The sequence below is a fragment of the Ornithorhynchus anatinus genome, chromosome 15 (assembly GCF_004115215.2).
Source record: "Ornithorhynchus anatinus isolate Pmale09 chromosome 15, mOrnAna1.pri.v4, whole genome shotgun sequence".
In the NCBI taxonomy this organism is placed as follows: domain Eukaryota; kingdom Metazoa; phylum Chordata; class Mammalia; order Monotremata; family Ornithorhynchidae; genus Ornithorhynchus; species Ornithorhynchus anatinus.
The window spans coordinates 15,366,980-15,392,777 of NC_041742.1; the positions used below are offsets into that span (position 1 = coordinate 15,366,980).

The window sequence follows — 25,798 nt, forward strand, 5'->3', positions numbered from 1 at the left end:
CCGGCTCCGCCGCTGGACTGCTGTGTGATCCTGGGCCTGTCGCTTCGCTTCTCTGGGCCTCAGTTCCCTCATCTGGAAAATGGGGATGAAGACCGTGAGTCCCAAGTGGGACAGAGACTGTGTCCAATCTCATTAATGTACCCCAGCGATTAGTCCATTGCCCAAGACATAGTAAGCGCTTAACAAATACCATGAAAAGCAGAGCGGCCTAGTGGCTAGAGCAAGGGCCTGGGAGGCAGGAGGACCTAGGTACTAATCCCGGCTCTGCCTCTTTGTCTGCCGTCCTGCCTCGGGCAAGTCACTTGGCTTCCCTGGGCCTCAGTGACCTCATCTGTCAAATGGGGATGAAGACTGGGAGCCCCACGTGAGGCAGGGACTGTGTCCGATCTTGATTAGCGCGGATCCACCCGAGTGCTTAGGACAGTGCCCGGCACGTGATAATAATAATAATAATAATAATAATAATAATGTTGGTATTTGTTAAGTGCTTACTACGTGCAGAGCACTGTCCTAAGCGCTGGGGTAGATACAGGGGAATGAGGTTGTCCCATGTGAGGCTCACAGTCTTCATTCCCCTTTTACAGATGAGGGAAGTGAGGCACAGAGAAGCGAAGCGACTCGCCCACAGTCACACAGCCGACAAGGGGCAGAGTCTGGATTCGAACCCATGACCTCTGACTCCCAAGCCCCGGCTCTTTCCACTGAGCCACGCTGCTTCACAAATACCAGTTGGTGTTATCATTACATCGAAGCACCGAGGCACCTCATGCAACTGAAGACTTTCAGCTCTTACCTGTCACGTAACCTACCCTCGAGGCAAGGGATCTCTGGGAGGTCGCTCGGGATAAATGAATCGGGGCTCCCCATTCCTCCTCCTCTAGACATCCTATTTGGCTGCAAATATAAAATGTAAAACAATTTATACTTAACCTTGGAACAGAAACCGCCTCCAGAGACGGAGCATCTCTGCCCCGTTCCCTTCCGTTTTCTTTTCCTGGTCCCACCCCCCCCCCCGGCACACACCCCGTCACGGAATTCGGCTCCCTAGCCTGTGGTCGTCACGGCTATCTAGTTCCCACTCATCTGATGCTTTAGTTCTTCCCGTGTGCACACCTAGTAAGACTGTAAGTTGGTTGTGGGCAGGGAATATGTTCATTAATTGCTGGGTTGTCCTCTCCCAAGCCCTCTGCGCACGATAAGCGCTGAATAAATGCCACCGACCGACGTACGGAAGGCCTTTTCCCAGACGGAAGGGAACTGACGGGTACGCCTGGCCTTCTCTTCCACGGCCGATGGACCGAGCGCTCGATAAGAGATCGCCCAAACGGCATCAACAAGTCACGGCAACCGGGGGCGTCTCGTTCTTATCCCTACGTCGCTATTCTCACTCCCGCCTGATGTGCTCCGCTCTCCGAATGGGATCCGGGAGGACATTCGCCCCCTCCGTCCTCTCGGAGGGAGGGTCCTCGAGCCTCCTGCTTTGGAGCGTTTATTAGAGGCGCACGGATTTAGGACACGTAGCCCGGAATCCGTCGCTTTTTCGGGTGACAAGTAACGCCTCGTTACCTGCCCCCGCCACCTGATCGCTAAATGCAAGTGGGCTGAAGTTTGCCGCCGGGAATCTTGGAAAAAGGTCCCGGCATGGCCCAGTGGCTAGAGCACGGGCCTAGGGGTCGGAAGGACCCGGGTTCTAATCCCGCCTCTGCCACTTGCCTGCTGCGTGACCTTGGGCAAATCGCTTCACTTCCCCGCGCCTCGGTTTCCCCGTCGTTAAGACGGGAATTAAGAACGTGAGACCCACGTGGGTCGGGGACTGCCCAACCCCATTATCCCCAGCGCTCGGAAGAGCGCCTGGCCCGGAGTAGACGTTTAACCAATAACCACAGTTATCGTCGTGGTTAGTATTACTAAAAAACGTCATCTCCTGGCCGGCGAGACGGTCCCAGGGTACCGTCTTCCCTCCGGAATGAGGCAAGGGTAACAGTGAGACGCATCTCTAATGAAGAGGGCCAAAATGCGAAGGGCATCCCGCTCGACGGCTCCGAAAACACCTCTTTCCCCCCAGCCAGGAAATAGAATGCCGGTCGCGAGAGCTCAGGTGGAAAAGGAGTCAGCGACGTCCGAGTCCCCCACATCCAAAGGAACTGAACGGCCCTGACCCCCAGCGCTGAGCCCAGCGAGTTAAGAAACGGGGAAAAAGAAAAGAATCCGTTGTGTTTTCTGTTTATTAGGTTTACAAAAACTGTACATTTTTCTTAAGAAAAAGCATTAACTTAGTACTGGTATCAAATAGACTAAACATTCATTAACAGGAAAATATTCTGATTTTTATTTTTGCACGTTATTCTCAAGTACACAATTACAATAATGTCACACATCCCTATATGATTTTCTTTTTAGGTATTTTACTTTTTTACAAAGTGTACAGAGGGAGGGACATACAATATTTAATAGGATATTTCTACAGAACAATAACTTATATTATGTCCTTGTAAAAATCTGTACCTCTTTAAAACATTTAACTGAAACATCCATTTTATAGCATTTGCTAATCGAATCGTTTTAAGAATTAAAACTAGCCTGTAACTAATGTCAGTACATAACAATAACTACAATTTCATTTTCTCTTTATACAGACAAATACATTTTACAAAATCCACTTGACCAAACCCTTAATTACCTTTTAAAGGTTTTAATATTGTGCTTTAAAAAAAAAAAGTGTACGATTTTTCCAGACTATGTAAGCGGAATATAAAGTGTGTAAAGTGTTTGTGTTCTTAACTTTCAGTTTATTTAAAAAAAGAGACAGAGAGAGACAGAGAGTTTAAATGGCTGTTTCTAGTTTTTATCTTCTGATGCTACAGAACGTCTTCCAGTTTCCAAATTTCACGTCTACCGCGACATCGTTTGAAGGAAAACCAGGACTCCTAACCAAGGGGGGCTGTGACACATTTCCACAAAGCGGGGACACTTCAAGTTTTTTGTTTTTTGTTTTGTTTTTCTAGCACCTCACCCCAGCGGATCGGGCAGCAGAGTGACAACGGAGGGAGGAGGAGGAGGAGGAGGAGAGAGAGAAGAGGGACCCGGGAGACGGCGGGCAGACCGAGCTTCGGCTCAATTCAAGGACGAGTTCCTTCGGGAGAAAAGCCCATCGCTTACAACCCGACGTGCTGGAGGTTCTCGTCTGAAACCGAAAGAGCAGGGAGCCCGGCGAGTGGGATTGCTGAATCCCTGAGACGGGGGACGGAGGGGGAGCGGGCCTGGACGGCACCGGGGAGTCTCCCGTCCGCCGAGGAAAGGGGGCCCGGCTCCCCGAGAGGTCACCGGGAGCGAGCCGAGCGAGAAACGAGGGGGAAGTTGGACGTCCCCAGCCGAGTCCCCGGGGGCGGGGGAGAGCCGCGTGACTCGTCTGTGGGCCCTAACCCTTCTGAGCTTCTAAAGCTCTCTCTCCCCCCTACGAAACTCCACGCTGAGAGGAACCGAGAACAGAGGGCGGTTCCCCGGCGCCTGATTCCACTCCTCGCTTAGGGCGGATGGAGTCCTCTGTCAATGAGAAACGCCGAGGGAGAGTCGGGGCCACCCCGCCCTCGCACGCCTCAACTGCCCCGGCCAGATGAATTAAGCCCTTTCCCGTTCTCCCCACCTCGGGCTCCCGGCTGCCATCTCACAGAGCGGGTCAGTCAGGAGTACCCGTTTCCCAGGAGCCATCCCGGCGTTCTTTGACTCTCCTAAATCGGAGCAATCCGGAGTTCCTTCCCGGGACGCGTTACCCGATCTTCCTGCATCCCCGCTACCTCCCCGGGGTCCGAGAGGCATCGAGCCGAGGCCCCCGCCCCACCTGCCCCGAAAAACCACTCTGAGAGACAGCCGTGAGGCGTCGCCCCCGCTTTTCGGGGACCAGGGGTGTTTCGAGGAAACGACCCCGCCTTTTTCCTCCGACGCTTCGGCCGAGTCATCTCTCCAGATGACCGTCCCCGAACGGCCCGCCGGACACCTCCGGGCTTTCCCGACGTCACCGTGAATTTGACCCCCTTTACCGAGCGTCCCAGGCCGCTCCGACGGTCTAACCCGGCGCGCGGGGATGCGGAGGGCCACGGTACGTGCGCTGACGGTACGCGGAGAGCCGGGGCGCGCTCGAACGCTCGCAAACGTGAGGCCGGGCGCTCCGACGCAAGCCGCGGAAACGGTCCCCTCCGGTTCCCGAACCCGGAACCGGCGGTCCGCCTCGCCTACGGGGCCCGACGCGCGGACGGGGAGGCGTAGGATGAGAAAGATAGGAGGTGAGCGAGGTCCTTCGACCGGCCTCGGGAACAAGTCCGCTGTCCCGACAGATAACGTAAATGGCCCACGGGCGCCCGGGATAAGGACGCTCTCGTTTTCGCTCGGAAAAAACACGAAAGAAGCCGAAAAAAGAAAACGGAACGACAAGGGAGATTCCGTCGCGTTTTCGAATCTTTAGCGTGACGGTCTCAAAGAGCTCCAACGGACGGACCGGGTGCCCACGAGACCCTTCGGCGTCGAACGAGACGACGGGCGAGCGAGCTGGGTCCGGCTACGGGTACGTGACATTAAAAAGATCCCTGCGCGTCTGAGCGGGCGACGGTCCTTCGGGAGAAACCTCGGGTAACCTAGGAGAATCGGCGACGACGAAAAAACCCCCAGAACCAACCAAAAAAACCAAAAAACCGAAAAACCAAAAGACAGAACCAAAAAACCGAGTCGCCAAGACCACCCCGAGGGCTACCGGTCGGACCCGAGCCGAGCTCTACGTTCCGCAGACCCCCGCGAGGCCGGCGCGGGGTGGGGGGAGGAGCGAAGGTCTTAAAGAAAGAGAAAAGGCCACCAGTGTGGAAAAATGCAGTATGGAGGCGGGGGTGACTTTATGCAACACCACTTTATTGTTGCCACCATTTTCCTTATTTCTTAAACAAACCGAATGGAATCCAGAACACTCTAAGGAACGCGTTTAAAAAAAAAAAAAACAAAAAAAAAAAACCAAAACAGAACAAAAAAAACGAATCCCCCCCCAAAAAAAACCAAAACGAAACGAAACGAAGTCAACTAGAAGCGATAATCCTATCTGTATACAGCGATATATCAACGCACAGTATTTCTTTTCCTGTAGGGTGTGTGTGTGTGAGAGAGAGAGGTGGGGGGGGGGGGGGAGAGAGGGAGGGAGAGAGAGAGAGAGCGATGGCCGCGACCGACGGGGTTTCGGCCCGCCCCCGCCGGGCGGCGGGGCCGACCGGGGGGGAGGGCCGGGGGTTCAGGGGAGCCCCAAGTCTTTATGGTGCCGCATGATGTGCTGGTTCTTCTCGGAGGGCCGGCGGAAGCCCTTCTTGCAGAAGTCGCAGCGGTGGGGATAGTCCTTGGTGTGGATGGAAATGACGTGCCGCTTGAAGCCCGAGGCGTCCGTGGTGCTGTACTCGCAGTACTCGCACTGATAGACCTTGCGGCCGCTGTGCGTCTTCATGTGCTTCTTGAGCTCGCCCTGCTGCCGGAAGCCCTTCCGGCAGCGCTTGCAGCGGAAAGGCAGGTCCTTGGTGTGGACCGACAGGATGTGGCGGCTGAGGACGAAGGGGTCCGCGATCTTAAAGTCGCAATGTCTGCACTGGTGCAGCTTGCGGCCCCGGTGGGCGGCCGCGTGCTTCTTGAGTTCCGAGGGCCGGTGGAAGCCCTTGTCGCACGTGTCGCACTTGTGCGGGTAGTCCTTGGTGTGCACGGAGATGACGTGCCGCTTCAGGTCGCTCGAGTTGGAGCTCTTGTGGTCGCAGTGCAGGCACTGGTGGGCCCGGCTCTCCTGGTGGTGGAGGAGGGCGTGCTGCTGCAGCTCCTTGGGGTCGGCGAAGGTCAGCGGGCAGGCCTCGCAGCGGAAGGGCGTCTCCTTGCTGTGCTTGGTCTTCACGTGGGTCTTCAGGTTGGACGAGTCGGCCGAGCGGTAGGGGCAGAACTGGCACTGGTAGGGCTTCTCGCCCGTGTGGATGCGCATGTGCTTCTTCAGCTCCGACGGGTGGCGGAAGCCCTTGCCGCACTCCACGCACACGTGGGGGAAGTTCTTGCTGTGGACGGCCAGCAGGTGACGGTTCAGCAGGCCCTGCTCGGCCGTCTCGTAGTCGCAGAATTTGCACTTGTGCGTCCGCCCGCCGGCGCCTTTCTCCTTGTGCACCGTCTTGTGGGTGAACAGGGCCCCGGCGTGGGAGAAGTGCTTGCCGCACTCGTCGCACTCGGCCCCCGCCCCCGGGGCCGCCGCCTTCTCGGCCTTGCCCGTCAGCTTGTGGCTCTCCAGGTGGTTGTGCAGGCTGACCTTCTTGTTGGTGGTGTAGTCGCAGTCCGTGCAGCGGTACTTCTTCTTGCTCAGGTGCTCCGGGTGGTTCTTCATGTGCCTCTTCAGGAAGCCGCGCGACTTGAACTTCTTCCCGCAGATCATGCACGGGTAGACCGTCAGCGGGTGCCCGTCGGGCCCGATGATGATGGCTACGGGGGCGGGGGGAGGGGAGGGGACACGAGAGGAGAAGGATTACCACCGATCCGTCGGGCCCGGCCGCCGGGCGGCCGCCGCGCCGCGGCGACGGGTCCCCCCCCCGCCCCGAGAGGCAGCTGAGGAGCAGCGGGGCCTGGCGGGGGTGGCCCCGGAAGGACCCGGGGTCCGATCCCGGCCCCCGCCCCCGAGCGGGAGGACGGAGGGCGTCGCGGCCTTCGAGGCGGCTCTCCGCCGGCGCTCGGTAGGGCGCCCCGGCCCCAGGAAGCGCTCGCTCGGGGCCACCGGCGGGGATGGAACGACCCGGCCCGGAGGGCCCCGTCGCCCGGCCGCAGTCGGGAGGGGAACCTGGGAGGAAGGTGCCTCGCTACGTTTCCGCCGGAGGGGGCCGACCACCACGGCTCTCTGACGGCCAACCGTGTCCTCGAGCGCTCTCCCTACCCGGTGGCCAGGGAACGCGTCTCTCCGCCGGCGCGCCGGACCCGCCCGAGCGCCCGGTAGGGCGCTCCGCACGCCCGAGGCGCTCGATAAATACGACTGAATACGCGCCGAGGACCGCGCTCGACGCTGAGCTGGATGGAGACTTGAGTAACGCCTCCCGCCCCGGCAGGCGGGGAGCCCCTCGTGGGCGGGGAACGGGGACTCTCCCGAGCGCTCAGTACAGCGCCCTGCATGCGGTAAAGCGCTCCGTCCATGCCATCGATCGATGGATAGAACGGCCTCCCTTGTCCCCGGCCCCGGAAACGTGCACTCTCCCTCCGCCCTCTCCCCCGCCCCCCTTCCCCACCCTGTCCACGTCACCTCCCGCCGCCGAGAAAAGCGCTAAGCCCTTCTCTTCCCCCGGACGTCTTCTCTGGCGGCCACGCCCGGCCCCCTCACCTGTCTGATACTGCCTGGAATCCGGTCTCCTCCTTTTCTTTGGTTTCTGCTTGGCCAGTCTGCCCAGGCCGGCGGACTCGTCTATATGCAACAGGGCGCTGGCGGTGCCGTTGCGGTTTTCGATCCCGTCCGTGTTATTACCTGCCGGCACGTGGCGGGGAGGACACACCGAACGACAGAGGCCGTCAGGACGGGGGGCCCGCCTACCCCGAGCCCGAGCCACGCTTCTCGGCGACGGCGACCCAGCCCCCTCCCGTGGGAGGCGTTTTTCAGGGTGGATTGGGAGAGTGCCTTCAGAGCGGGGGAGCTAGTTTTCACTCTCTGGGGGAGATGAGAGCCCTCCACCCCCTCTGCTCCACTGGACGCCCTCGGTGTCTCCCCCGGGTGTCAAGCCGGAGTGTGGGAGGTGTCGCGGACATCATCCAGATGCAAATTCTCGGCCTGGAAGCCTCGCGTGCGTCCCGTGACACTCCCTCCTCCGTAAGAGACACGGAGGAACTTCCTGACGGAGATGAAACCGGGTGGGCTTCGCAACCTTCCTTAGTTCCCCCGAGAGAGAGAGTCGGCCCCCCGCCTGTGATCCTGGGGCCTCCCGCGGCAGAGAGGGGCAAGCGAGCGGCGGCCGGGACCCACCCGCTCGGCCTCCCGGGCGACTGACCGTAAGCTGCCGCCCAAGCGATGGGCATGAACGTTTTGATCTCCGTGTCGTCCATCTGCTGCTCGTGGGCCACGGCCGCGTCCTCCTCGCCGACGATCACCTCCATATAAACCTCGTCGGCGATTTCCGCCACACCTGGGAGACGGAGGCGGGGAGACGGGGGGGGGGGGGGGGGGGGCGGCCGTTAACGCGGCGGCCGAGGACCGGGGCGGGCCTTTCTCCGGAAAACCCGGCCTGCGTCTGAGCGCCGGGCGTCGGGGGGCCGACCCGGGAATCTCCCGGACTCTTCCGGGCGAAGCGGGCACCGGGCCTCCCCCCGCCCCCACCCGGTGTACGGTTCTCTCTCCCTTCGTTCGAACCGGGCCTCGACCCGACGGTCTTACTTCCGGGAAGGGGGTTCCTCACAACCGCTCGGGCTGTGGGTCTGGACTAACTCCTCTGCCCTCTCGGGCTGGCCTACCCCAGTTTCTACGGCTAACGCTGCCACGGATTACCTCCCGGTCTCGCGGAGGGGCCGAGGGGAACGGGGGACACGGCTAGAGAAAAGGGTCACCCACAAAAAGGCCACCTACTTACTTAAATCTTCATCTTCTTGCTGAGAGTCGTTGACGGTCATGTACACCATCTTTTCCCTCGGAACGCGAATACTGCTGCTCTGGTCCAGGAGGCCGACCCCGTGCTCGTTCTCGGGTTCGCTCTCCACGATGTCGACCGTGCCGCCTGGCGGGAGAGGGGGCCGGGGCCCGGACAGGGCTTTCGGACTCGACCCCGCGCTCGGGCGAACTGGCCGTCCGATCTAGCGAGCGCTTACCGTGCGCAGAGCGCTGGACTGAGCGCTCGGGGGGGTACGCCGCCAACAGGGTCGGTGGGCACGTTCCTTGCCCGAAGCGAGCTTACAGTCTGGAGGGGCGCTTAGAGTTTACGGAAGGAAGGGCGTGTCCCTTATGGAGGCAGGCAGGGGTCGTGCTTGTCGCAATTTCTCCATGTCCCGAATTCCTCTAATTTCCCCTCCTCCAATGGGCCCTTTACCCAGTCGTGCTGAACGCACTCTACTCTTTGAGCGTTTGGGGCTTTTATTTAGTATCTGTTCAGAACTTATTACTACCCAGGAACTGTACTAAGTGCTGGGGTAGATACGAGCTAACCGGATTGGACACGGTCCATGTCCCCTATGGGGCTCACGGCCTTCATCCCCATTTTACAGAGGAGGAAAGTGAGGCCCAGAGAAGCCAAGGGACTTGCCCAAGGTCACACAGCAGACGAGCGGAGGAGCAGGGATCAGAACCCAGGTCATGTGACTCCCAGGACCGGGCTCTATCCACTAGGCCAAGTTACTTCTTCCTCGTCTCTGAGAATTACTTTCTCTGGCTCTCCATCAACAACGACAATAATAATTATTATTATTATTATTACTGCGGTACTGGTTAAACCCTTATTATGTGCCAAACACAACACTATGTGCTTAATTATTACAAGACAATTAAGTCACACACAGGCCCTGTCCCTCGTGCGGCTCGGAGGGAGAACATCTACCTGGCTTCTAACCTCGGCTCTGACACGTCAGCTGTGTGACTTCGGGTGAGTCGCTTCACTTCCCTGTGCCTCAGTTACCTCATCTGAAAATGGGGATTAAAGCTGACAGCCCCATGTGCAACATGGACTGGGTCCAAACCGATTATCTCCTATCTACCCTGGCGCTTAGTGCTTGGCACAGAGTAAGTGCTTAACAGGTACTCTTAGAAAAAAAAAAATCAACCTATCTTATCCCTGCTTTTACAGACGAGGAAACTGAGGCCCAGAGAAGTGAAGTGACTTGCCCCACGTCACCCAGAAGGCACATGGAGGAGGGGGAACCTAGGACCTCTCTCCCTAGATTGTAACCTCGTTTTGGGCAGGGAAGGTGCATTGTATTCTCCCACGTGCTTAACACAGGGCTCTGCACACAGAAAGCACCCAATAAATACCCCTGGAGATGATGATGACTTCCAAGCCCATAGTCTTTCCATCAGGCCGTGGCCAGCGGACAGAGCCCGGGCCTGGGAGTCGGAAGGACCTGGGTTCTAATCCCGGCTCCGCAGCCTGTCTGCCGTGTGACCTGGGGCGAGTCACTTCACGTCTCTGTGCCTCAGTTCCCTCGTCGGTAAAATGGGGATTAAGTCTGTGAGGCCTAGGTGGGACGGAGACTACGTCCGACCTGATTACCTTGGATCTACCCCAGTGTACAGAATGGTACCTGACACCAAGTAAGCATTTAACAAATACCCCAATTATTCGTATTATCATAATCAGGGCTTTCGACCCGTTAGCTCCCGGTGGGCCGGGACGGCGTCGCTTTCATCTCCTGTTCCTCTCGAGGGAACGGACGAGTTCTCTCCACCCTGGAGGCACTCAGTAAACAGTATCCACTGAGCGATGGACAGAACAAGCCACGGCCCGTCTCCTCGGGCCCCAGACCGGTCCCTCTCCGCCCCCGCGGTCCCGAACGCGGGCCGGCTGGGCCGGGCCGCCGGCCGGAAACACGCCGCCCCCTTACCGAGGTCATCCTCTCCGGGGTCGGCCTTGAAGATGTACACCTTGATGACCTCCGGGCAGCCGCCGTCCACCTTGCAGGGGTCGATCTCCGGCTCCGCGTCCATAGTCATCTCCGAGGAGCCGTCGTGGTCCACCTTCCCGGCGTCGTCCACTGCGAGGCAAACGGGTCACACCCAAGGGTCAAAGGTGGGACGGGGGAGGAGGGCCACCCGCTCGGGAAACTCAACCGACTGACATGACACGCCGATGGGACCGGAGTTCGGAAAACGTGCCACCATGACCCACACTGAGTGCGGTCCACTCTGGCTCATTAGGAATAGGCCGAACGAACGAACAAAAATCACTCTGAGGCTCGGCTTGGGCTGCAGGGACTTGGACGGGCGAGTGAAAAAAATTACACGTCTATTCAGACACAGATTAAGGAACGATAAAGGGGTTGCTGTTGGCGATCAGTCAACCGGCCCGTTCCGTTTGAGCTTAACTAGAATAAATACGATCCGTTAAAAACACGCCCGAAGGAATAAAGGTTCGTACGAGCTCTCTGCTTTCCAAGAATACGTCGGAAAAGGGAGAGGATGAAATACCGCCTCAGAGCTCCTCACAGTGGTCAAAAAAAATTGGAAAATTACACCTTTGACACACAGACTACAAATGCCAACAGATGTTACATGACCACTGCAACTTGAAATATTTCCCGTCACGCTGAATAATGTGCCCTCTTCGACTGGGCTTTAAAATTATTATTTTAAATAATCAGGCTGGACGGTAGGCAGGCAGACAACTCTTTCATTAAGTCTCACTCACTGAGCTTTTAGCCAAATGCTGTGATACATGCTATGCTAGGCTGGATGAAGAGTTTAACCAAAAAACCAAACAAAAACCCAAGACAAAGTCCCTGCGCTTTAGGGACATTGCTTGTACACTGCCAAAATCCTCCACTAGCAGTTTCCTCTGGTTGACGTTCGGTATTCATTCAATCCATCGTACTTCTTGAGCGTTTACCGTGAGCAGAGCACTGTACAAAATAACAATAAACAGACATATTCCCTGCCTACCACAAGCTTACAGTCCAGAGAATAAGAGTTCAGTGATTCAAAGCCCAACGGTCAGGTTCTTGCTTCTGGTAAACTTGCCCAAGAGCTTAGCACAGTGCTTTGCGGTTAACGGCGACTGAGTCCATGGACTCAAACTCCCTGATACAACCTCTACTTCCTAAATCCAACAACCCATCACGGATCGGTGCACGCACCAACACACTCAGACGCTTGCCGTAAGGGGTCATTTGGGTTTTCCTGTTTTTCTCTGTTGGAAAACTAAGGGAAGGAGAATACAGAAGGGCAACTGCCAAAGGTTAGGAGGAAAGGTGGGATTAAGGAGAAATATTGGGGGTTTTTTGGGAAAGAAATCAAAGCTCTGGCAAGTTACTCCGTGAGATGCACACGCAACCAACGACCTGAGGTGAGTCACTGCCACGACATGACTTACTGGAAGCGTGGAGGACTAAAAAAACCTTTTCACCTTTGGCCACGATCTGGCGGGCCTATAAACCGGCTGTTGGCTGGACTGCGTTTGGCCCCCGAGTGGGGAAGGCCTCCTCATAATAATAATAATCGTGGCATTTGTTCAGCGCTTACTAGGTGCCGGGCCCTGTGGATAGAAGCAAATCACGCGGGACCCGTTCCCCGTCCCACACGGGGCTCGCCGTCTTCATCCCCATTTGACAGACGAGGGAACTGAGGCCCAGAGAAGTCAAGTTAGTTGCCCAAGGTCACCCGGCAGACAAGCGGCAGAGCTCCCAGGCCCGGGCTCTAGCCACTAGGCTACGCAGCTTGCCCCGGGGCCCCCTAAGCCGCTCGCCCTGCACGCCCGCTCCGGCTCACCGGACGGAGAGGGAAGATCGGTGCCCGTTGCCAGCTCCAAAACCACCGGCCGCGCCTCTTTTCCCAACCAATCTCGCGACGGGGATCACCGGGCACGGGTACAGGCTCGGCAACGACTCGGGGCACTCCGCCGTCACCAACGCAAACACGACCGCGCTGCACGTCCTGCTTTTCCTAGAGAAGCGGCCTGGCCTCGTGGGAAGAGCCCGGGCGCCTGGGGTCAGAGGGACCTGGCTTCTAATCCCGGCTCCACCACCTGCCTGCCGTGTGACCTCGGGCCAGTGGCTTCGCTTCTCTGGGCCTCATCGACCTCATCTGGAAAATGGGGATTGACACTGATTGGGACCAGGTCCAACCCGATTCCTACTCCAGCGCTCAGCACGGTGCCTGGCGCGGAGTAAGCACTCAGCAAACACCTCAATTATTATTACTATTAGTGCGTTTAACAAATACCACATTATTATTATTATTAGCGTTGGCTGCCTGGGCATTTCTCCCTGACCACCTACGGGCCAGAAAGGGCGCCCTGCTGCCTAGTTCCAGAGAGCGTGGAGGGTACGGGGACTGCGGGGGACCCCCGGACATTATCTCTCAGAGAGGCTGACGGGCGTGGGGATGCGGCCTCACCGCGTTCGAGCCCGAGGACGACTCCGCCGCTACCGGGGAAACTTTTCTGCGCCGGGGCGGGCTGAGGAGGGCGGGGAGGTCAACGCCAGGAAGCCGCCACGCCGTATCTACGCTGCCAAGCCGGTTCTAAGTCTCCTCCCGCCTGAGAGGGCCCTTCGGGGCGGGCCAATGAATAACCAGGGAGGACAAAAAGCAGTCCGGGGGAGCCGAAGGCAGCGGCCGGTCTGGTCCGGTCGGCCGGCGGGTGGACCAGGGCTCCGGGGAAGGTCAGTGAGGCTTTGGATTCGGGCCGAGCTCCCCGGGGCTTCTCCCCAAGTTTCCAACTTCACCGTCTGGCGCCGTTTCGCTGCCTCGGCAGGGAATACGAACACCCACGATCACGGTACTTGGGAAGCGCTTACTACGGGCCGAGAAGTCTTCCAAGCGCTGGGGCGGATACCCGTTAATCGGGCGGGACACGGTCCCCGGCCCACATGGGGCTCACGGACTTCTTCCCTATTTACCAGAGGAGGTAACCGAGGCCCAGAGAAGTGAAGTGACTCGCTCGAGGTCACGCAGCAGATAAGTGGCAGAGCTGGGATGAGACTGAGAGTGATAATCGCCATAGAACCCAGGTTCTTCTGCTGGGCTCCCAGGCCCATGCTCTATCCACTAAGCCACGCTGCTTCTCTGAGGGGACGGCGGCCTTCAAGACGGGAAAAGTTAAACTCCCGCTAACCCTCTTGCTCTATTAGCCGAGGCCCGAGAGGTATTTTTCAAGAGCAAAACTCTTCACTCCATTATCCTTCAGGAAACCGCGTTTCAACAGGCCGCCTGACCCGCTCTTGGCCTCCAGATTAAACCAACGCCCTGGACCCCGGAGAAGACCGAGAAGGCTGAAACGGGTTCTCCCTCTACTCAAGACGGCCATTGGGCAAACAGTCTGCTGGGGTTTTAACCTGGAATTGAAACGACGGAGCCTCAGCTCAGTGGAAGCCCTGCCACCAGAGGCAAGAGCCCGGTGGGAGTGTGGTGAGAAAAAAGGGATTCTTCCAAGAACTCACAAATCGTGTCAATTAATGGCCTTGATAATGCCAATAACAGCGGTGGCATTTGTTAAGCGCTTACCGTGTGCGAAGCGCTGGGGTAGATACAAGATAATGGGGTTGGACACAGTCCCTGTCCCACGTCAGGCCACACGGTTTTCATCCCCATGTTCCAGATGAGGCCCAGAGAAGTGAAGCACCTTGCCCGAGGTTGCACAGCCGACATAGGGCAGAGCTGGGATTAGAACCCAAGTCCCCTGACTCACAGGCCCGAGCTCTTCCGACCAGGCTACGGGGCCTGTGTGCGGAGTGCTGTGCTAAGCGCTTGGGAGAGTATCAGGCAACAGAGGGTTGGTAGCCTCGTACCCTGCCCCAACTAGACAGTCTGGGGGAGCGGACACTTGTTGGGGGGGCTCCTCAAGGTCTCAGCTTTCTCGTCGTCCTCCGCGCCCTGGCTGAGCTTTTCTCTGTTATGAGTTCCCGGTCTCGCGGGCTCTCGACCTGGCCGCCAGTAGTTTATTTATCTATCTGTAATTGATTTATCTATATTAATGCCTGTGTCCCCCTCTAGACTGTAAACTCGCTGTGGGCAGGGACTGTAATAATAATAATAATAATAATAATAATAATGGTGGTATTTGTTACGTGCTTACTATCTGCCAGGCACCGTACTAAGCGCTGGGGTGGATACAAGTTTATCATTCATTTCATTCATTCAATCGTATTTATTGAGCGCTTACTATGTGCAGACCACTGTACTAAGCGCTTGGAATGGACAATTAGGCAACGGATAGGGACAATTCCTGCCCAGGGTTGGACAGAGTCCCTGACCCACGTGGGGCTCACAGTCTTACCCCCCCCCCCATTTTACAGATGAGGAAACCGAGGCCCAGAGAGATTAAATAACTTGCCCAAGGTCACACAGCAGGCACGTGGTGGAGCCGGGATTAGAACCCAGGTCCCCTGGACTCCCAGACCCGTCCACGCTGTACCCACCAGGCCAAGCTGTGGGGAGGGACCGTGCCTACCAACTCTGGTTTACTGTGCTTTCCCAAGCGCTTTAGTACTGCGTTCTGCGCACGGTGAGCGCTCGATAGATATCACTGAACGATCGACCGGCTGAACGGGGGCGCGTTCGGCTCACTGAAAATCTGCCATCTTACTTACCCAAGCCACCCCAACTTCACATCATCTCAACTGGCCTCAGTCCTGAGCCTTTCGGATAAATAGGTTTCTCATCCCCCGAGTGTAAAAGAGGATTTACCGCTTCATTACACACGACTGCCATTTTTGTCTGGTTGAGAAAAGCCAGGAGGGGACCGCGTTAAGTCCGTGCTCCATTTCTGGATGAACTCCGAGGCCCAATTTTCTACGGCGTTTTCACGATCCCGGCCGTCGGCTCTAGCTCTCCCCGACTATTAATAATAATTAACGACGACGATGGGTGCTTGTTGAGCGCTTACTGTGTGTCGAGGACTTGTTCTGAGCACTGGGGCAGATAAAATTAATCAGGTTGGACACAGTCGCTGTCCCACACGGGGCTCACACTCTTAATCCCCATTTTACAGATGAGGGAAATGAGGCCCGGAGAAGTGAAGTGACTCGCCCTAAGGTCACACGGCAGGCACGTGGCGGAGCCGGGATTAGAACCCAGGTCCGTCTGACTCCCAGGTCCGCGCTCTATCCGCTGAGCCACGCTGCTTCTGACAGATACCCTGTGCAAGGCATGTTTTCATTATGCGTCTCGGATGGGTACGCCGTGGAGGGGCACCCGTACCGAGACGCGCATCTGTCGGGATTCGCCCATCCTTCCTCTCCCCCTCCCTTCTGCGTCGCCTCGACTTGCTCCCTTTATTCATCCCCCCTCCCAGCCCCACAACACTTAGGGCCGTAACTGTCATTTATTTATTTCTATTAATGTCCTTCTCCCCGCCTCTAGACTGCCAGCTTGTTGTGCGCAGGGAATGTGTCTTGTTTATTGTTCTGCTGTCCTCTGCCAAGCGCTTAGTACCGTGCTCTGCACACAGTAAGTGCTCAATAAACATGGTCGAAGGAACGAATGAACGCCACGCGGGGTCAGAAGAAACCGTTTTGACTCCCAGAGCCACCTTTGGTCCGGGGCCGCCTTCTGGGACTTAGGGTTTCCTTCGACTGTGGGATTCGTCGGGAAGAGAGACCCGGGCTGTGGACCAACTGGCCGAGCCCGTCCGGGTTAAAGGCAGGACTCAAAACCTCCCCAAAACGGACCGAGCACCACTTGGCCTGTGCTCGGAAACGACTTCTTCTGAGGGTGCTTCCCTTGAGGGACGGACAGAGAGTGTCGGCCACTTGAAAAGGCCACGGGGAGGAAATCACATCCCTGCATTCTAACTTGGTGCTGGTGCACGGAGCCTGGTGAGACGATACCAAGCTTTCTTATGAGACGTCTCTAGATCGTAAGCTGGGAACCTATCAGTCCACATTCTTCCCCTCCTCAAAGCCTAGTGAGAGCTCTCCTCCTCCGGGAAGCCTTCCCAAACTGAGCCCCCCCTTTTCCTCCGCTCCTCCCCCCCTCCCCATCGCCCCGACTCCCTCCCTCTGCTCCACCCCCTTCCCTTCCCCAAGGCCCCGGTGTATATTTGTACCTATTTATTACTCTATTTTATTCATTCAATAGCATCTATCGAGCGCTTACTATGCGCCGGGCATAATGATGTGCATATATCTATTATCCCATTTATCTGTTTTGATGCTATCGATGCCTGTCTCCCCCTTCTAGACTGTGAGCCCGCTGTTGGGTAGGGATTGTCTCTGTTTCCAAGCACTTAGCAGAGTGCTCTGCACACAGTACGCACTCAATAAATACGACTGAATGAACTCTGTTCTATTCTTCTCTCCCAAGGGCTTGGTATGGCTCCCTGTCGGCAGTAAGCGCTCAATCAATACGACTGATTGCCTGGCACCCGAAAGGCACCCGTGTCCAAGCCCGTTGACGTGAACTAACCAGAGAGTCAGAACTCTCCCTGCTCTTTAGGCTGGGAAACCCCAGGGGGAGAGTGTCCAACCATATAGCTGCCCCAGTGTTTAGAACAGGGCTTGGCACATAACGGGTGCTTAGCAAATACCAGAATAACTCCGAAATATAATCTTTTCAGAGCACGACGCATGAAGAGAAGCGTTTCGCCTGTGGCACCCCTTAACTTTTCTGTGCCTCAGTTCCCTCGTCTGTCCGATGGGGATGAAGACTGTGAGCCCCACGCGGGACGGAGACTGTGTCCAAGCTTCGAACACCGCTCGACACAGAGTGAGCGCTTAACAAACACTGTCATCATCATCCGGACCCTAACTGCCAGGTGGACAGGGAATGTGTCTACCAACGGTGATGTAGTGTACTCTCCGACGCGCTTAGTCCAGTCCTCTGGACGTAATAAGCGCTCAATAAATACCAGTGATCGACTGACTGATCACACTGAAGTTAATGCTTATTATGGGCCAAGCACTGTTCTAAGTGCTGGGGTAGATACACGTCAATCAGGTTGGACACAGACCCTGTCCCACGTGGGGCTCCCGGCCCTCACCCCCATTTTCCCGATGAGGGAACTGAGGCCCAGAGAAGTGATGCGACTCGCCCGAGGTCACACAACGGACGAGAGAGGGAGTCGGGATTAGATCTCAGGTCCCTCGGGCTCCCGGGCCCGTGTTCTATTCATTCGATCGTATTTATTGAGCCTATTTATTGGTCCTTGTCTATGGGACACGGACTCTTTCCCCCCTCAGGGGCTGCCAATCGAAAGCCTCAGGGGAGAAGAAACCAAGGCTCCCCTCACAATGCCAACCTGGCGATATTTCCATTAATGTCAGTCTCCCCCTCTAGACTGTAAGCAGGGAATGAGTCTGCTACATTACTGTACTGTCCTCTCCCAAGTGCTTAATACAGTGCTTAGCACACAGCAAGCAACACGATGGACCAACTGACTCCCATCACTCAGCTACCAACCCTTTTTCGCTCGTTGGGGGCTGGGGACGTTTCTGCTAATTCGGCTGTACCTTTATTTTCATGGCATTTAAGAGCTTACTATGTGCTAGGTGCTGTACTAGACAAAAGCTCATCAAGTCGGACACAGTCTCTGTCCCACATGGGGCTCACAGTCTTAACCCCCGTTTTCCAGATGAGGTAACTTGAGGCGCAGGGCAGCGAAGTGACTTGCCCGACGTCACCCCGCAGACGAGTGGCGGAGCCGGGATTGGAATCCCGGTCATTCCGACTCCCAGGCCCGTGCTCTAGCCACTAGGCCACGCTGCTCCTCATTATTCTCTACTCTTCCACACGCTTAGACCAGTGCTCCGCACCTGGTAAGTGATCCATAAGTACTTCGGGCTGATCGATTACCGGGATTTCACTCTGGCTTCGGGCTTCACGAGATGAGAGCCTTGTCTTCCTCTCAGCTTCCCATCCCCAGAGGGGAAGAGAGCCATACGACTTTCAGTCAATCAAGGGCACTGATTGCGCGCCTACCGGTGGGCAGAGCGCTGTAGTAGACACCTCGAGGAGTGCGATAAAGTTAGGAGACCCAATCCTTGCCCTTGAGATGCTAACGGGAAAGACGCACACGGCTGGGAGAAAAAAAGGGAAGGGAAAGACGGGTCCGTGGATGAGTAAGTCACGGACTAGACTCAATCGACAGTATTTATTGAGCGCTTACAGTGTGCACAGCGCCGTACTAAGTACTTGGTAGAAGACAATATGACATAAAAAGGCCCTTCACGTATGGATAAGGGAAGCCACTTGTCACTGCCGGGAAATGGAAGCTGCCGAATGTGAGAAACTACAATGCCCTGGTTCATGAACTATCCTTCGGTGGTGGTATTTACTGAACGCCTACTGTCTTAAGAGCACTGTACTCAGCGAGCGTCCAACTACCCTTCGAGTTCTTCGATTTGGACAAGGCCGATGGTACTTATGGGCCGTGGCCATGGGCAGAAGGTACAGAGACGCAAACTCAGCATCTGTGAGTTTCTCCTGTCCTCTCGGCAGCTCCTGGCATATCCGCTTGACCGGCAGCTCCACGTCACGGCGCGAGTTTCCCCTCCCAAGGGAAACAGTGTGGACTAGTGGCTAGAGCCCGGGCCCGGGAGGCAGAGGGGGCCCCGGGGTCTAATCCCGACTCCACCCACCTCGGCTGGGTGACCTTGGGCAAGTCGCCTCACTTCTCTGGACCTCGGTTCCCTCATCTGTGAAACGGGGATGGAGACTGGGAGCCCTATGCGGGACAGGGACGATATCCAACCTGATTACCATGTATTTACCCCTGGCACTTAGTAAGCGCTTAAAAAATACCGTAACATCCACTCCCCCCCCCCCCAAAAAAACACAAGGGAGGAAAAAAGTCTTCAGCTTTGGGATTGGGGGATATTTCACGCTCTCAAGAAGAATCTTTACAAGAAAGAATCTAGTAAGCAGGCCGCGAGCCCCAGTGAGACTAGAGTAAGTTGTCCTATTCACCCCTATTGTCCTAATGATGCTGCCTGGTCTCGAGAAACGGAATGATAACCGGAGAGAGCACGGAAGAGACTCAACAGCTGGAGCCTGCTCGGAATAGCTGCAAACTAGAACCCCTCTCAAGGGCTTGGCAAAGGTTTTTTTTTTTTTAAATCACATTAATTAAGCACTTACTATGTGCCAGGCACTGTACTAAGCGGTGGGGTAGGTACAAGTTCATCGGGTTGGACACAGTGCGTGCCCCACATGAGACACGGCTTCTCATGTCGCGCGTGAGAAGCATCATGGTGAAGTGGACAGAGCCTGGGGCCTGGAGTCAGAAGGTCATGGGTTCTAATCCTAGCTCCACCACGGGTCTGCTGTGTGACCCGGGGCAAGTCGCCTCACTTCTCTGGACCTCAGTGGCCTCATCTGTAAAACGGGGATTGAGACGGCGAGCCCCGTGCGGCACAGGGACCGCGTCCAACCCCATTTGCTCGTATCCAGCCCAGTGCTCAGTACGGTGCCCGGCACACCGTAAGCACTTAACAGATATCACAATTATTATTATTACGATGATGATGACGGAAGGGATAAAGGTGATCGGAGTCACAGAATCAATGTGAAGCAATGACCGCGGTGGGGGCTTCGAAGACCTAACTTTAAAACACGCAACTCTTCTGGATATCACCTACAGGAAACGGACAAGCAAACAGACCGGCGAGCCCCAACCTCTCGAAAAGTTTTTAAACGGTTCCCCGGCAGCTCGACTCCACATTCTGCCCAAAGACTGAATCAGAGCAGTTGCTCTGTCTTCAAATAAAATCATTTTCCATTTCTGTGAATCGGGTAAATGAAAAGAGAATCACAAAAGCAATAGCTTCAAGCGTTTATTCATTTTCTACGACTTACATTTTTCCAGCTACAGATGACCCTCTTCCTCCCTCCCAACTCCCCGCAAAGGTTTAAAAGAGAAGCAGCGTGGCCTAGTGGAAAGAGCCCGGGCCCGGGACTCAGAAGGAGGTGGGTTCTAATCCCGGCTCCGCCACGTGTCTGTTTTGTGACCGTGGGCAAGTCACTTCCCTTCTCTGGGCTCCGGTTCCCTCATCTGTAAAAGGGGGATGAAGACGGTGAGCCCCCCGTGTGACACGGACTGGGTCCAACCTAATTAGCTTGTATCTGTCCCGGAGCTTAGTACCGTGCTTGGCACATAGTAAGCGCTTAATATCATTTGTTTGAAAAAGGGGGGGTGTTTATTGTACGATTTTTTTTAATTCATTGGATGGATAGCCAAGCTCCACGGAAAGTCACCCTTGCTGTTTGATTGTAAGCCCCCTGAAGGGAGGAAAGGAGTCTTTTTCTTCTGGTCTACTCCCCCGAGCTCTGAGTACAAAGGATCTCTCTGGGCAGAGAAGGCACTCAAGAAATATCACCGCCTGACTGAAACGTCGACTGGTACACTAGTTGCCTGAGCACCACCATTCCCAACCAGACTCTCGTCATAAGTTAAAGGTCTCGGCCCAGCTTAAAGGCAAACTCGGGCCCACGTTTCCAGGATTTTCCTTTTAAGTCAACTCTGGGCACCGACTTGAGCGCTGCAGGAAGGTGGCGTCTAATCCAACTCTAGCTTCCCACACCCAGGAAGCGCTCGGTGGATCCCGCCCATCGAAGCCTAGGGGGCTTCCCATCTGAGTACCGGGGCCTGGTGGACAGAGCGCGGGCCCGGGAGGCAGAGGGACCTGGGTTCTAATCCCGGCCCCGCCACTCGTCCGCCGTGCGACCTTGGGCAAGTCACTTCACTGGGCCTCAGTTCCCTCATCTGGACCATGGGGAGTAAGACTGCGAGCCCCATGTGGGCCTTCCCTAAACCCTCCTCTCCTCTTCTCCCACTTCCTTCTGTTGTCGCCCTGACTTGCTTATTCAATCCCCTCTCCCAGCTCCACAGCCCTTATGTCCATCCGTATCTGATGATGACGATGGTATTTAAGCGCTTACTATGTGCCAAACACTGTTCTAAGCGCTGGGGTCGAAAGAAGGTCACCAGGTTGTCCCACGTGGGACCATCTGTAATGCATTTATTTCTATTAATGTCTGTCTCCCCCTCTAGACTATAACCTCACTGTGGGCAGGGAATGTGTCCGTCTATTGCCGCGTTGTACTCTCCCGAGCGTTTGGTACAGTGCTCTGCACACAGCAAACCCTCAATAAATACGACTGACCGACAGGGACCGTGTCCAACCCGATTTGCTTATATCCGTCCCGGAGCTCAGCAGAGTGCCTGGCACACGGTTAAGCGCATAACAAATACCACAATTATTATTATTATTATTAGAAAGTCCACCCCGATAGAGGTGCGCCAGGGAGATTTTAGCACACGTTCAGTCGTACTTACTGTGAGCATAGCGCTGTGCGCGACCCTTGGGCGTGCACGATGAAAGGCAGGTCACTTCTCTGTCATCTGCCTCCACATCCTCGAGCTTGCTGGGGACCGGTCTACGCTGGATTGCCACTAAGGAGAAGCAAGGTTCCAATCCCAACTCCGCCACCCGTCCGCCGTGTGACCCTGGCCAAGTCACTTCACTTCTCTGGGCCTCGGTTCCCTCATCTGTCAGCTGGGGATTGAGAGTGTGAGCCCCACGTGGGACAGGGACTGTGTCCAACCTGATCTGCTTAGTACAGTGCCCGGCACCTAGTAAGCGCGTAACAAATACCACCATTTATTACTATTACTATTAAGGACAGGCGCCGGGGTCGGGAGGATTCCGGCAAAGGAATCCGTTTAAATACACGACAAGCCAACGCGAGCTGAATGAGCCACCGTGTAAGTTGGCTGGACTTCCCGGGAGCAACCGGAACCGGGGGAGACCGTCAGCCACCTCCCTGCAAGAGCCTCCTCGCCTCCCTTCCGCTAGACCAACCGCTCTCTCCCCCTTCGAGGCCTTATTACGGTCGCATCTCCTCCAAGAGGCCTTCCCCGCCTCGCTTTCCCTTCTGCGTCATCTTCGCGCTCGGATCTGTGACCTCTGGACTCTGGCTATTCGCCCCGCTCCCAGCCCCACGGCGTTCACGTACATCTCTTTGAATGATTATATTATAAACGACTTATCGACTCATTAATGCCTGTTTCCCCCTCTAGCCCTCCCAAGCGCTCAGTAGAGTGCTCTGTGCATAGTAAGCACTCCATAAATAGAATCAACCCATCGATATTAATGCCTGTTTCCCCCTCTAGACTGACAGCTCGTTAAGGGTAGGGATCGTATCTGCTGATTCTGTTGTCTTCACTTCTCTGGGCCTCAGCTGCCTCGTCTATAAAATGGGGATTAAGACTGTGAGCCCCACGTGGGACAACCTGATCGTCTTGTATCCCCCCCAGCGCTTAGAACAGTGCTTTGCACATAGTAAGCGCTTAACCAATACCACCATTATCATTACTGTCCTCTCCCGAGTGCTTAGGACAGCGCTCTTCACACATTAAGCCCTCAATAAATTCCACCGACTGTTGATTAACCAAAGCTCCCTTTTCTACCGTACCTAGACCCCCGAGGCCGCCCCCAACCAGAGATGTATCGCATCGAAAACGATTCCGCCTCGACCCGCCGGGCACCCTAGCGTTTTGCAAAACGCATCCGGCCCGACGGGTCAAGAAAGACAAAACTAAGGCCTCCAGAAGCAGTCGCCTACGGCACGCGTCCTACGAAGCCCATCCTGCCCCTCCACGGGGCGCGGAGACTCTGCTCCTCTAACGCCGACCTTCTCACGCACGGTGCCTCCATCTCGTCCATCTCGCCGCGGACGTCAGGCCCACGTCCCGCCTCTGGCTCAGAACGCCCTGCCGCCTCGTGTCCGAAAGACCATCGCTCTCCCCCGCCTCCGAAGCCTTATCGAAGGCTCGCCTCTCCTCTGAGAAGCCTTCCCTGACTAAGTCCTCCTTCCCTCGGCTCCCATTCCCTTCTGCATCGCCCTGACTTGCTCCTTTTGTTGATCTCTCTTCCCAGTCCCACAGCACGTACGTTCAAATCCGTAATTTCTTTATTTCCATTAAATAAAGATCCTCCAACGGCTCCACGGCTTTCGCTGACCTCTGACCAAGCCGCACAGCCCGGCGGAGGAAGCCCAGGCCCGGGAGCCGGGGGACCTGGGTTCTAATCCCGTCTCGGCCTCTCGCCTGCCGTGTGACCTTGGACAAGTCACTTGGCTTCTCTGAGCCTCCGCCTCCTGCCACTTCTCCCTCCCCTTAGACCGGGAGCCCGGTGGGGCGGGACCCAAGGCATCGCCAGCACACACCCGGGGGAGACGTCCGGTCATGGGTTCTAATCCCAACTCCGCCGCTTGCCAGCTGTGTGACTTTGTGCAAATCACTTAACTTCTCTGTGCCTCAGTTACCTCATCTGTAAAATGGGGATTAAAACTGTGAGCCCCGAGTGGGACAACCTGATCGCTTCGTATCCCCCAGCGCCTAGAACCGTGCTTTGCACATAGTAAGCGCTTAACAAATGCCATTATTATTATTATTAATAAATATGGCTGCGGCAACGGGACACAGTCGCCGACAGGGACACATACAGAGGGGAGAGGAACGCATTTGGGAGTCAGCACCACACCCCACAAATGCAGTTACTCACGGACGCGGACGCATGTAAGGAAACACGGGGCAAACGCGGAGACGCAAAACAGACCCCGGGCCACACACGAGGACCGAAGCACGAGCGGGACTGCCAAAACACGAATAGTCGAGACCCACATCAAGAAAAGCCATAACCAGTTTAGGAGACTCAAAAGAGCCACTGGGGTGATTTTCTTTTTTTTCTTTTCCTTTTCTTGTTTTCTTTTCTTTCTTTCTCCCTCCCTTCCTTCCTATAGCCAGGGACCCCTCAAGTGGAATCCAGATTGTCAGCTCATTGTGGACAGGGAACGTATCTGTTTATTGCTCTGTTGTCCTCTCCCAAGCTCTTAGTACAGTGTTCTGCACACACTAGGCGCTCAGTAAATACGACTGAGTGACTAGATGAATCCAAACTTCGACAACGGTCAAAAGGCCAGCATCTACCCGGACTGCAAATGGCAATGAAGAAGAAAACACGTCCGTCCACTGACCCACGCTACTTAAAACAGGGGTGAGCGTTTTTCGGGAAGCCAAACTTCAACAACAACAACAACAAACATCCTGAAGACCATCGCTTCTTTGGCAAACGCGAGAAAAGGGTGTTCTGAACAAGAGCTCCAATTAAATCTCTGCTCCAGGGGTCTCAACCTCCGGTGGGGAGGGAGAGGGCGGAGAAGGTGAAAGGCGAGAGAAAACCGAAGCAGCTGGCCTCCTGCTACTCTTTCTTCCGCCCATACCGTTCCTGACCGGCTGATCCGGGGGTGCCAATCCGCCGTGACCGGGGGAGACGCGGAGGAAAAAGACAAAAAAAACCCACAAAATCCGACCAAAGAGATGGAGCCAGAACCTCCACCGCAGAGTCATTCATTCAATCCTATCTCCTGAGCGCTTACCGTGTACGAGCACCGTACTGAACGCTTGGGAGAGGACGGCGGAACCATCTACCAGACACCTTCCCTGCCCACAACGAGCTTCCAGTCTAGAGGGAGGAAGCAACATGGCCTAGGGCCAGAGCCCGGGCCCGGGCGGCGGAAAGACCTGGGTTCTAATCCGAATTCAGCCACTCGTCGGCCGTGTGACCTGAGGTAAGTCACTAGACTTCTCTGTGCCTCGGTCATCTCCCCTGTAAAATGGGGACGACGGTGGGACACGGACCGTGTCCAACCCCATCCGCTCAGTAAAGTAGCCGGCACACGGTAAGCGCCTACCGAATATCACAGCCGATGTTATTCAATGCGGGACCGTTCAAACTGTAGTCGGCCCAAATTCTCAACCGACTGGGGGACTGATCCGCTCTCCCGTCAAACATAAGCCCAGGGGCTCCAGGCGGGCCGCCAAACGATCGACGACTCGACCCGAGCCTCCTAGACAAGGAAGAACCCACTCCTTTTGGCCGCTTATCTCGGGGCCCGGGGGGGACTCCGCGTGCAAATATCAATGACCGGGGCGAGGGGGGTGACAGTCATTCATTCAGTCGTATTTATTGAGTGCTTTTGGCGTGCAGGGCACTGTACTAAGCGCTTGGGGGAGGACAACAGAACGATAAACAGACACACACCCTGCCCACGACCGAGCTTCCAGGCTAGGGGCGGGGAGACTGACGTTAATAGAGAAAGAGAAATGACAGATACGGGCCTAAGTGGTGTGGGGCTGGGAGC

At 56.0% G+C, this 25,798-nt stretch overlaps 1 protein-coding gene across 2 annotated transcripts in view; it reads right to left on the bottom strand.

Annotated features, from left to right (window-relative positions):
- Positions 1-2,207: 2,207 nt before the first annotated feature.
- The window catches only part of ZFX (zinc finger protein X-linked), a 38,865-nt gene continuing 15,274 nt past the window's right edge, over positions 2,208-25,798 (bottom strand). Inside the window, exons 4-9 of one of the 2 annotated variants that reach the window (XM_029079876.2) lie at positions 21,930-22,046; positions 10,549-10,698; positions 8,592-8,735; positions 8,016-8,150; positions 7,358-7,498; positions 2,208-6,474 (exon numbers count right to left, since the gene is read on the bottom strand). In XM_029079876.2, coding sequence (XP_028935709.1) covers positions 5,267-6,474; positions 7,358-7,498; positions 8,016-8,150; positions 8,592-8,735; positions 10,549-10,698; positions 21,930-22,046 — 1,895 coding nt within the window. In that variant the 3' untranslated portion in view covers positions 2,208-5,266. The remainder of the gene's footprint in view (positions 6,475-7,357; positions 7,499-8,015; positions 8,151-8,591; positions 8,736-10,548; positions 10,699-21,929; positions 22,047-25,798) is intronic. The other variant, XM_029079877.2, reaches the window with a different exon arrangement.